The following is an 11,564-nucleotide window of genomic DNA, read 5'->3' on the forward strand; positions in this document are numbered from 1 at the left end:
GGTTAGGGCTAGGGTTAGGGTTACGATTAGGGTTAGGGTTACGATTAGGGTTAGGGTTAGGGTTACGATTAGGGTTAGGGTTAGGGTTACGATTAGGGTTAGGGCTAGGGTTAGGGTTACGATTAGGGTTAGGGTTACGATTAGGGTTACGATTAGGGTTAAGGTTACGTTTAGGGTTACGATTAGGGTTAGGGCTAGGGTTAGGGTTACGATTAGGGTTAGGGTTACGATTAGGGTTACGATTAGGGTTACGATTAGGGTTAGGGTTACGATTAGGGTTAGGGCTAGGGTTAGGGTTAGGGTTAGGGTTACGATTAGGGTTACGATTAGGGTTAAGGTTACGTTTAGGGTTACGATTAGGGTTAGGGTTACGTTTAGGGTTAGGGTTAGGGTTACGATTAGGGTTAGGGTTACGTTTAGGGTTACGATTAGGGTTAGGGCTAGGGTTAGGGTTACGATTAGGGTTAGGGTTACGATTAGGGTTACGATTAGGGTTACGATTAGGGTTAGGGTTACGATTAGGGTTAGGGCTAGGGTTAGGGTTACGATTAGGGTTAGGGTTACGATTAGGGTTAGGGTTACGATTAGGGTTACGATTACGATTAGGGTTACGATTAGGGTTAGGGTTAGGGTTATGATTAGGGTTAGGGTTAGGGTTACGATTAGGGTTAGGGTTACGATTAGGGTTACGATTAGGGTTACGATTAGGGTTAAGGTTAGGGTTACGATTAGGGTTAGGGTTAGGGTTAGGGTTACGATTAGGGTTACGATTAGGGTTAGGGTTAGGATTAGGGTTACGGTTATGGAAGGATTAGGGTTAGGGTTAGGCTTAGGGGGTTAGGGTTATGATTAGGGTTACGATTAGGGTTAAGGTTACGATTAGGGTTAGGGTTACGATTAGGGTTACGATTATGGAAGGATTAGGGTTAGGGTTAGGCTTAGGGGGTTAGGGTTACAATTAGGGTTACGATTAGGGTTAGGGTTACGATTAGGGTTAGGGTTAGGGTTAGGGTTACGAATAGGTTAAGGGTTAGGGTTAGGGTTACGATTAGGGTTAGGGTTAAGATTAGGGTTAGGGTTAGGGTTAGGGTTACGATTAGGGTTAGGGTTAGGGATAGGGTTAGGGTTAGGGTTACGATTAGGGTTAGGGCTAGGGTTAGGGTTAGGGTTAGGGTTACGATTAGGGTTAGGGTTAGGGTTACGATTACGATTAGGGTTAGGGATAGGGTTAGGGTTACGATTAGGGTTAGGGTTACGTTTAGGGTTGGGATTAGGGTTAGGGCTAGGGTTAGGGTTAGGGTTAGGGTTACGATTAGGGTTAGGGTTAGGGTTACGATTACGATTAGGGTTAGGGCTAGGGTTAGGGTTACGATTAGGGTTAGGGTTACGTTTAGGGTTGGGATTAGGGTTAGGGCTAGGGTTAGGGTTAGGGTTAGGGTTACGATTAGGGTTAGGGTTAGGGTTACGATTACGATTAGGGTTAGGGATAGGGTTAGGGTTAGGGTTACGATTAGGGTTAGGGTTAGGGTTAGGGTTAGGGTTAGGGTTATGATTAGGGTTATGATTAGGGTTAGGGTTAGGGTTAGGGTTAGGGTTACGATTAGGGTTAGGGTTAGGGTTACGATTAGGGTTAGGGTTACGATTAGGGTTAGGGTTAGGGTTACGATTAGGGTTAGGGTTACGATTAGGGTTACGAATAGGTTTTAGGGTTAGGGTTAGGGTTACGATTAGGGTTAGGGTTAGGGTTATGATTAGGGTTAGGGTTGGGGTTACGATTAGGGTTATGAATAGGGTTAGGGTTAGGGTTAGGGTCAGGGTTACGATTAGGGTTAGGGTTACGATTAGGGTTAGGGTTACGATTAGGGTTACGAATAGGTTTAGGGTTAGGGTTACGATTAGGGTTACGTTTAGGGTTAGGGTTACGATTAGGGTTAGGGTTAGTGTTACGATTAGGGTTAGCGTTACGATTAGGGTTAGGGTTACGATTAGGGTTACGAATAGGTTTAGGGTTAGGGTTAGGGTTACGATTAGGGTTAGGGTTACGATTAGGGTTACGATTAGGGTTAGGGTTACGATTAGGGTTAGGGTTAGGGTTAGGGTTACGATTAGGGTTAGGGTTACGATTAGGGTTAGGGTTAGGGTTAGGGTTACGATTAGGGTTATGGTTACGATTACGATTAGGGTTAGGGATAGGGTTAGGGTTAGGGTTACGATTAGTGTTAGGGTTAGGGTTACGATTAGGGTTATGGTTACGATTACGATTAGGGTTAGGGATAGGGTTAGGGTTAGGGTTACGAATAGGGTTAGGGTTAGGGTTAGGGTTACGATTAGGGTTAGGGTTAGGGTTATGATTAGGGTTAGGGTTAGGGTTACGATTAGGGTTAGGGTTATGATTAGGGTTAGGGTTACAATTAGGGTTAGGGTTAGGGTTAGGGTTAGGGTTACGATTAGGGTTAGGGTTAGGGTTACGATTAGGGTTAGGGTTAGGGTTATGATTAGGGTTAGGGTTACAATTAGGGTTAGGGTTAGGGTTAGGGTTACGATTAGGGTTACGAATAGGGTTAGGGTTAGGGTTACGATTAGGGTTAGGGTTAGGGTTATGATTAGGGTTAGGGTTAGGGTTACGATTAGGGTTACGAATAGGGTTAGGGTTAGGGTTAGGGTTAGGGTTAGGGTTACGATTAGGGTTAGGGTTACGATTAGGGTTACGATTAGGGTTAGGGTTAGGGTTACGATTAGGGTTAGGGTTAGGGTTACGATTAGGGTTAGGGTTAGGGTTAGGAGTTGGGGTTAGGGACCGGGTTAGGGTTAGGGTTAGGGGTGGGGTTAGGATTAGGGTTAGGGTTAGGGTTAGGGTTAGGGGTTAGGGTTAGGGTTAGGGTTAGGGTTATTTTTAGGGTTAGGGTTAGGGTTAGGGTTACGATTAGGGTTAGGGTTAGGGTTATGATTAGGGTTAGGGTTACGATTATGGTTACGATTAGGGTTACGATTAGGGTTAGGGTTAGGGTTAGGGTTACGATTATGGTTACGATTAGGGTTAGGGTTACGATTAGGGTTTGGGTTACTATTAGGGTTAGGGTTAGGTTTAGGGATACGATTAGGGTTAGGGTTACGATTAGGGTTAGGGTAAGGGTTAATATTAGGGTTTGGGTAAGGGTTAATATTAGGGTTTGGGTTACTGTTGAACATAACTGTCATTATGTTTTTCTCTAATTAAAGGTTAGCCCTTCTATTTAGGTGTCTTTCTAAAAATAACTACATCCTTGTTTAGTTTAATGATTGTAGGTCATGTGTCATGTGCACTTTGATTCATGGCTCCCATTAGTTCTTCCCCAACAAGCAGAAGTATGGCAGCTCTAATTTTCCTCAATGTACCTTCTCCAGGTGTGGCAGATCCCAGATCACTCACTGACCCGCCCCATCACTGACCCCGTTGTGGTCCTGGAGGGTCACTCCAAACGTGTGGGCATTGTCAGCTGGCACCCCACCGCACGCAACATCCTACTCACTGCAGGTATGACACACTCACTTCTAAACTTTATATCCTATGTAACATTAGTGAATGTGAGTTATGACGTAATTTGGATATCTGTCTTTAATCCCCCCAGGCAGTGATAACCTAGTTATCATCTGGAACGTGGGTACAGGTGAGCCCCTCATCTCCATGGATGACCACCCAGACCTCATCTACAGCGTCAGCTGGAACCGAAACGGCAGCTTGTTCTGCACCACCTGTAAGGACCGACGCCTGCGTGTCTGTGACCCCCGCAAGAGGGAGGTGGTCGCGGTGAGTACAAAATAAGAATCAGAGAACTTTTACAGCTTTAATAAACCTAAAATAAATAAAAGCAACAATGTGCTTCTACTGATACTGTAAAGAGAGATGCTTGAAGTAACAATTCTCACTTTTATATTTGCGTTCTTGACAAAATTACAGGAGACGATTGACAAAACTCTGTCCATACAATGTTAAGAAAGTCTCAGACTGCAGCTTGTTAGGTTAACTTAGCATAAAGACTGGAACCTGTATCAAATCTGCCAATCAACAACTCTAAAGCTCTCTTATTTACATTATTACTTTATTCACTGTAACTGCACACAAACTGAAAAGTAAACAGACTCTTTCACTATATCATGTGTGTGAGTGTTGTTCTTACAGCTCTCCTTGAGAAAACCAATCAGCACATTTCCCATACTGTGCAACTCTTACTTTAAAATAAGAAAACACACAATTCATTTCTTTTAATAATCAGATTCACAATTAACAAAACAAAAACAAGAAGTATGAACAGTCAGCAGATGTGGCAAAAAAAAAGAAGGTAAAGAAAAGTTATTTTCTGATACTGTCCAACAGGAACGTATGGCTCCACATGACGGGATCCGGCCAATGAGAGCCATCTTCACCAGGGACGGAAACATCTTCACCACAGGATTCACCAGGATGAGTCAGAGAGAGCTCGGACTCTGGGACCCGGTAACACATAAATCCACATTCCGCACTCTGTGTTCATGCCGTTAAAAAAAGAAAGAGTTCTTCAGTGCAGTGTCTTTTTTCCCCTCTCCTCAGACAAACTTTGAGGAACCTATTGCTGTGTTGGAGTTGGACACAAGTAATGGAGTAATGTTACCATATTATGATGCAGACGCCAACATGGTCTACCTTTGTGGAAAGGTACAAAGATATTAAGGTTTATGTTTGTTTATAGTAATTGAAATAATGTTTGTAAATGAGCTGAATGTCTAAAACCAATGTACTCCATGTGTCATGTGTGTGTCGTGTGTGTTTGGCTTGTTTTTACATGTGTGTTTCTCTGTGTGTGTGTTTCTGTGTGTGTGTGTGTGGGCAGGGGGACAGCAGTATCCGTTACTTTGAGATCACAGAAGAGCCACCATACGTCCATTACCTTAACACCTTCAGTAGTAAGGAGCCTCAGAGAGGGATGGGCTTCATGCCGAAGAGAGGGGTGGACGTCACCAAATGTGAGATTGCCAGGTAATTTACCCATCATGCAACACAGTGAATGAGACACCAGCCTTTTGGGAGTTTATAAAGGGTGAAGCTGACGTCTAAAGGTTGTGTAAGTAATGCACGGTTTTAACCGGCACATATGTGTTTAGCAACCTTTGACGTAGCTCTGAATGCAACCTCAGAATCTGCAGGAGGTAATAACTTCATCAATGTGCATCAACCTCTGTTTTCTCTTTTGTTCTCATCTCCTCGCCTCTCCCTGCAGGTTATTTAAGCTCCTCGACAAGAAGTGTGAGCCCATCACAATGACAGTTCCCAGAAAAGTAAGCTTGACTCACCAACCAATCTTATTCTACAAGCGTTTATGAATGTCTAAGAGTCTCAAATGTGGGTTTTTTTTGGTGGGGGGCTTTTACACCTTTCATTAGAGAGGAGAGGACAGGGAATAGAGCTGGAAACCAGGAGACAGAGAGTGGGGGAATGACAAGCAGGAGAGCGCCTGCTGTATGGGCGTGCGATTCAACCACTAGGCCAAATCAGCACCTGTTCGTTCATCTTTTAAACTGCATTTAGAGAGAAATATTATTTTTACTCCTTCTATCTTTTCTTAAATAATTCTTTATATTAAGTACATACTTTTGCTAATTACACTTTTGCTTTTTACACTGCATTTGATTGGTTTATAAATCATGATGCATTGTTAAATATAAAACTAACAAAAAGAGTACAGGCTAGAGAACTTCAAATTAGCTGCACCTTAATCAGTCATGACATCATAGCTCTGCTCGTGTTAATGCATAATTCCTCTCTTAAACTTTTCTTGCACTCATCCTCTCAGAAAGATAGAAATCATGACTCATGTCTAACATGAGTCTGGTACTCCTGGAGGTTTCTGCCTGTTAAAGGAAGTTTGTCCTTGCCACTGTAACTTGCTAAATGCTGCAAAGTGCTCTGCTCATGGTGGATTAAGATGACATCAGACTGAGTCCTGTCTGTAAGATGGGACTGGATCTGATCCGGTCTTGATGTTGGGTCTTTGTTAATAATAGAACATAGAGTACGGTCTAGACCTGCTCTGTTTGTAAAGAGTCTTCAGATAACATTTGTTGTGATGGATTGAGTCCTACGGATGCACAGTCCATTTCTAAACATACTCTTACCCGACCAACTGTCTCGTACAGTCGGACCTCTTCCAGGACGACCTGTATCCAGACACAGCAGGGCCTGAGCCGGCCATGGAGCCGGAGGAGTGGCTGGACGGCCGTGATGAAGATCCAATCCTGGTGTCCTTGAGGGACGGCTACGTGCCACCGAAGAGCCGAGAGCTCAAAGTGGCAAAGAAGAACGTGCTGGACTCCAGACCCACCACCCGACGCAGCATGTCCACTTTGGAAACCAACAGTCTGCCGGTAAGGTCTTCTTCTTACATGCACACATTTTGTTTATATTAGGGCTGCACAGTGAATCGAAGAAAATGAGTTGCGATAACCCAGGACTAAGAAAACAAAGTTGACAGTGATTATAATATTCAAAATACGTGCTTCACATGTAAAAAAAATCACAATACACGCTCTCTAACAGAACTTTAAAGCGCCAGCTGTCTGTCAAACACTCATCTGGTCACTTACTTGCAGCCAGTAAATGTTTCCATTATTGATTCTGATAAAATACTTTGAATAACAAGTCGCGACGCCCTTTTCCTGTATGCTTTAGAAGCACTCTGATGCGCTTAATGCAAATCAATACGAGCATAAGGAAGGCGCCTGTCTGTCTGTGTTAGCCCCGCCTCTAAACGCTCTGACTGTGAGTGAGAGGAGGCGGTGAGCCAGGACCAGACTTCAGTGTCTCATAGACATTTGCAAAATAATTCGAGACTCTGGCCCTAATCTCAATTTCCTCCCTGAGCCCTTCTTGACTTAATCGACGTCACCTGGAAAGTGATTGAGGACAGGAGGCGGTAAGGGCTGGGAATGGGACATCACTTTGCGACTTCTCACGTGACCTGCATGACGTCACACACTCACCTTAGTGATATTAGGAATTTTGATTGCACAATTTTTACTATCCTCAAATTCAAGGCGCTTAAGGGACGGACTGCCCGGTTGTCATGTGATCCATGATCTCACCGTATAGCCTGCTTAACCACACAATTTAAAATATATAAATAGGCTATATAACTATAAATATATAAATTATACTTTTATTAATACTTACAGGCAAACTTTTTTGCCTGTGAATTTTATTGCAACTTTCATGCTTCTTTTTTTACTGTCACACTTTTTTAAAATTCATGTTATGGCGCTCGTTTACCCTTCCAAGCCTGCAGGCTTCCCCTGGGAATTCCGTGTTTCACGTCACAATACTATGAACTCTGGGTAATTCCCTTAGGCTAAGTCTGCAAAAATGCCCACTTTCGGAAAGGCGGCATAAAGATCAATCAATCAATCAATCTTTATTTGTATAGCGCCAAATCAAATCAAACGTTATCTCAAGACGTTTTACAAACATAGGAGGTCTAGACCACTCTATGTCAAATTATGAACAGAGACCCAACTTCAAGACTCAGTCTGACCCCACCTTAATCCATCATGAGCATTGCACATCGCAGTATTTAGCTAGTTACAGTGGTGAGGAAAAACTTCCTTTTAACAGGCAGAAACCTCGAGCAGAACCAGACTCATGTTAGACAGCCATCATGCCTCGACCGAGTTGGGTCTGGAAAGACAGATAGAGGGGAGTAAGAGATCCCTCACACAGTGGGACAGCCCTAAGCCCTCACGGACTTAGCGGGAACGCGCCTCAAAATCAGTGAGTGCTTGAGGGTGAACATTGAGATTGGGCCAAGGAGAGTTATTGCATTCTGCTGCACTGAGTGGGGTCAGCATCATTACAGGCTGCTTCAGAAAACATACGGCAGCATTTCAATGCACAGAATGAATTAAAATCAGCTAATACACCACGGGGACATTAATGGATGAAGTAATGAAAGGGACAGCTTTCGTTATTGCAACATGAATTGCACCGTGTTGATTCTCTGGATCTAAATGTTGATCTGAACAACTGTGATTATAGTTTTGGTCAAAATCGTGCAAATCTTCATGTTTGTCCCTCAGAAAAACAGAATAATGTCACCATCAGCTCTATGATGCACATTTCCAATAACAAGAAGGATGCCATCTCTCATCTTTGCAGCCTGTATCATCACTTTAAATAACCGTGTCTCTATTTAACACATCTCTGTTTATCTCTCTTCCCTTTGAACACTTTTTCTCCCAAAGCTCCCTTCTTTATTTCAGTTTATTTCTCCTAGTTACTCGCTGTCCTTGACCTATTTTTCCCCTTTCTGTTATTCTTTATCCTTATATCTCCCCTCCCTGTCACTGTCTTGTTTCCTTTCCTCTTCTGTTTCCTGGTTTTCCCTCTCTTTTTCTTCTTCTCTCTCTCTCTTCTCCTCTCTTCCTCTCTAGCCTCAGTTGCTTGAGAGGTTGTTGGAGGAGATTCAGAATCTGAAGGCCACAGTTTTGTCCCAGGAGAAGAGAATCTGTGACTTGGAGGATAAGCTTTCCCAGTACACCAACGGCACTGACTGATGTGCATGAAACACACTTTGTGAAGAACTGGTCGGCATTTCGGAACAACTATTGTAACTCAAAGACACATTTTTCCCCTCTCCATTTACACAGAACTGCCTTTAGAAGGTACAAGGCTGCAAGGAGATGAGTGTGGATGGTGTAAATGTCTAACAAATTGTGACAAATACATTCATAGTCAGTGTTTTCTTTACAGACTCCACTTCCTGGTTCAAACACAGTCTATCTTTGGAAGTAAAAAAATGTGTGTGTAAAAAATAAAGTGGACCGTGGGCGCTGTAAGTCAGAGGGACATGAGTATGTTGATTCAAAGAGCTGAAGAAAGTCAAAACTTTTTTTAATAACCGTGTGAGAAAAATATACAAAAATAGCAAAAAACCAAAAACATTCTGCTTCGATGCATTTTTTGGGTTCTGAACTCCAAACACTGGACACACACACACACACACACCATAAAAAAGACAGACACCACACACACACACACACACACACACACCCCTACACATGAATCTGCCTGGTCCTCAGGCAAATCACTGACCAGTTTATTGAAATGAGTCCTGCTGAAAACTTTTCAAAATGTAAATAGTTGAAAAAGGAAACAGGAGGAGAATTGTTGAACTTGTAGCAAAATGTGAAAAGCAAAATGTTTTGTGTTCTGTAAAGGGTTATACATTCGACACATGACGACAATAAAAACATGTTTTTTAAAGAGTGTTTTCAGCTTTTCTCTGTTGTCACACACGTCCAGAAAAAATCATCAACATCAGCTCAGTGGCTAGCTGGCCTATGACCATAACAATATGCATGTGTGGAAACTAAGGTGAGCTTTTTGGAAGAGTGAATCATAATTTAGATTTCAATATGTGTGATATTAAGAAAAAAGAACAGCTCAGTCCTTATTTTTCATGTTTGCTCACAAACAGGAGAATTAAAGAACAATGGCATTATGACAAGAGAAGCTTCTCAGGCACACATCAGCTAATTCAGCATCAATTTAACCCTATAACGCCAAGTGTATCATATTTGATTCATCAGTTTTTGAGACCTCTACATCATCAGTGTGATATATTTTTTCCGAAAACACTTGCAGCCTGTTGCACCAGCTGTGCGTAAGTTCAAACGTAGCCTAGTTTGAACGTGACTTCTCATTTAGGATTAAGTTTACAATCTACTAACGTTTTGGGCGTTGCACCAGCTGAGATAGTTCCAACGTAAGCCTAAGTTGCAACTTAATTCTTACACTTAGCTCCTAGTAGGTGTAAAGTCCTCCGTAGAGTATATCGGCTGCCATGGCGCATCGTTTTGAAAAGTGGGATGATGAGGAGATACAGAGGGTCCTCCAAGCTATATGACGTCTGCAACCATAGACTGTATATCCGCGATATCCGCGAGAGATTAAATCCTTTGGAAAAATATGATGACCAAGATTTGCTCTCCTATGATTAACATATGTTGTAGTTGATAATTGTACCATTAAGGATTGAGGCTGTAGTTATCACCTTACTTTAGTTTGTTTCAGCCGTTGGTCAGCTCTGAGACGATTAGGCACGAAAGATAACAATGCATCAAAAGTGGTGCTTTCCTCTGATTGGCTGCTGGAAGTATAAACGTCATATCTGCGACAATGTTATGGTTAGTTTGGACGTTACTGTCTACTAGTTAAGATGAACCTTACGATGGGGGCGCTGGTGGCCTAGCGGTCTAAGCGCCCCACATATAGAGGCTACAGTCCTCGTCGCAGGGGTCGCCGGTTCGATTCCCGGCCGGTCGACCATTTCCTGCATGTCTTCCCCCACTCTCTACTCCCCACATTTCCTGTCTCTCTCCACCTGTCCTATAAAATAAAGGCAAAAAGGCCAAAAATATAACTTTAAAAAAAAAAAAAAAAAGATGAACCTTACGTCTCCGTGGTGCAACCAAACTATGTCACAACTTAAGTTACAAACTAACTAGTTTCAACGTTTGGTTTAGGGAGGACTTTACACCAAGCGGCAAACTCCGGTCTCAAACGATGAAGCCAATGCGGAAGTGATATAAACTGCAATACATCGAAAATCCGCTTGAGGCTGGCTGCAGAAACACCGGAAACCACATAGATATGAATGGGAAAAAGACGATCTTTGCAGCATTAATAAACATGTTTACAGCCTGGTTCAAAAAACGGCTTGGCCCTACAACGCTAATCTCTCTAATGGCACACACTGTACGGGGGGTGAATTTTTTTCTAACATGGCGGTTAAGAAGATATTAAGATTACGAGTTTTGCCCAAATAAGGACATGACTGACTTGACTCCCGATCGGGAACACACAGCCATTGGCTAAGAGACTCACACTACGTCACACTCTGCCCAGTTGAGTTCCGCATTACCAATATGGCTGCTGCCGTCGATTTGCTTCAAAACAGCTCTCGGAAACAGATGGGTGACGTCACGGATACTACGTCCATATTTTATACAGTCTATGCTTTACACCCTAACTTAGGACTCAACTTATGCACAGCTGGTGCAACAGGCTGCTGATGTGTACAATCTGACACATGCAGCAGAAGGACGTCACTTCAGACATCCAAAAAGGCAGCTGTGGTTCAGCGGCCCACTCAAGGTTTTTCAGGGGTAATTCGGCCAATTTTGAAAAAGATTTGATGAAACATTTTCAAATTGTTCCTGAAACTTCAAGAGGAATAGTTACTGGATTGATGACTTAATTTGTAGCCAAACAGTGTTGAAAATGTGTGTATCAAAATTGAACCAGTAGGTTTTTGTTTGCAGATCTGTCAATCATGATTTTATTAAATTTCATACATTATTCATTCCATAAAGCAACATACAGTCTTTTTTATTATTTAAGAACATGTTTAAATGACATAATTAGGTACATTTAGAGTAGAAATTGAGATATTTATAATCTATATTGTATTCTTATATATGAAACCTGCTGTATCATGATGATTGATGACTAGTCGAATGTTACAATGGCTCCCTACTAGTAAATAATTATCTTTTGC

At 42.4% G+C, this 11,564-nt stretch overlaps 1 protein-coding gene across 2 annotated transcripts in view; it reads left to right on the forward strand.

Annotated features, from left to right (window-relative positions):
- Window positions 1–9,262, forward strand: part of coro6 (coronin 6) — a 29,439-nt gene extending 20,177 nt beyond the window's left edge. For both annotated transcript variants that reach the window (XM_034683841.1, XM_034683840.1), the window contains exons 4-11: window positions 3,385–3,514; window positions 3,609–3,787; window positions 4,355–4,474; window positions 4,568–4,672; window positions 4,848–4,993; window positions 5,235–5,292; window positions 6,151–6,378; window positions 8,248–9,262. In XM_034683841.1, the coding sequence (XP_034539732.1) occupies window positions 3,385–3,514; window positions 3,609–3,787; window positions 4,355–4,474; window positions 4,568–4,672; window positions 4,848–4,993; window positions 5,235–5,292; window positions 6,151–6,378; window positions 8,248–8,436 (1,155 nt within the window). In that variant the 3' untranslated portion in view covers window positions 8,437–9,262. The remainder of the gene's footprint in view (window positions 1–3,384; window positions 3,515–3,608; window positions 3,788–4,354; window positions 4,475–4,567; window positions 4,673–4,847; window positions 4,994–5,234; window positions 5,293–6,150; window positions 6,379–8,247) is intronic.
- Window positions 9,263–11,564: the final 2,302 nt, after the last annotated feature.

The sequence above is a fragment of the Notolabrus celidotus genome, chromosome 5 (genome assembly GCF_009762535.1).
Source record: "Notolabrus celidotus isolate fNotCel1 chromosome 5, fNotCel1.pri, whole genome shotgun sequence".
Taxonomy (NCBI): domain Eukaryota; kingdom Metazoa; phylum Chordata; class Actinopteri; order Labriformes; family Labridae; genus Notolabrus; species Notolabrus celidotus.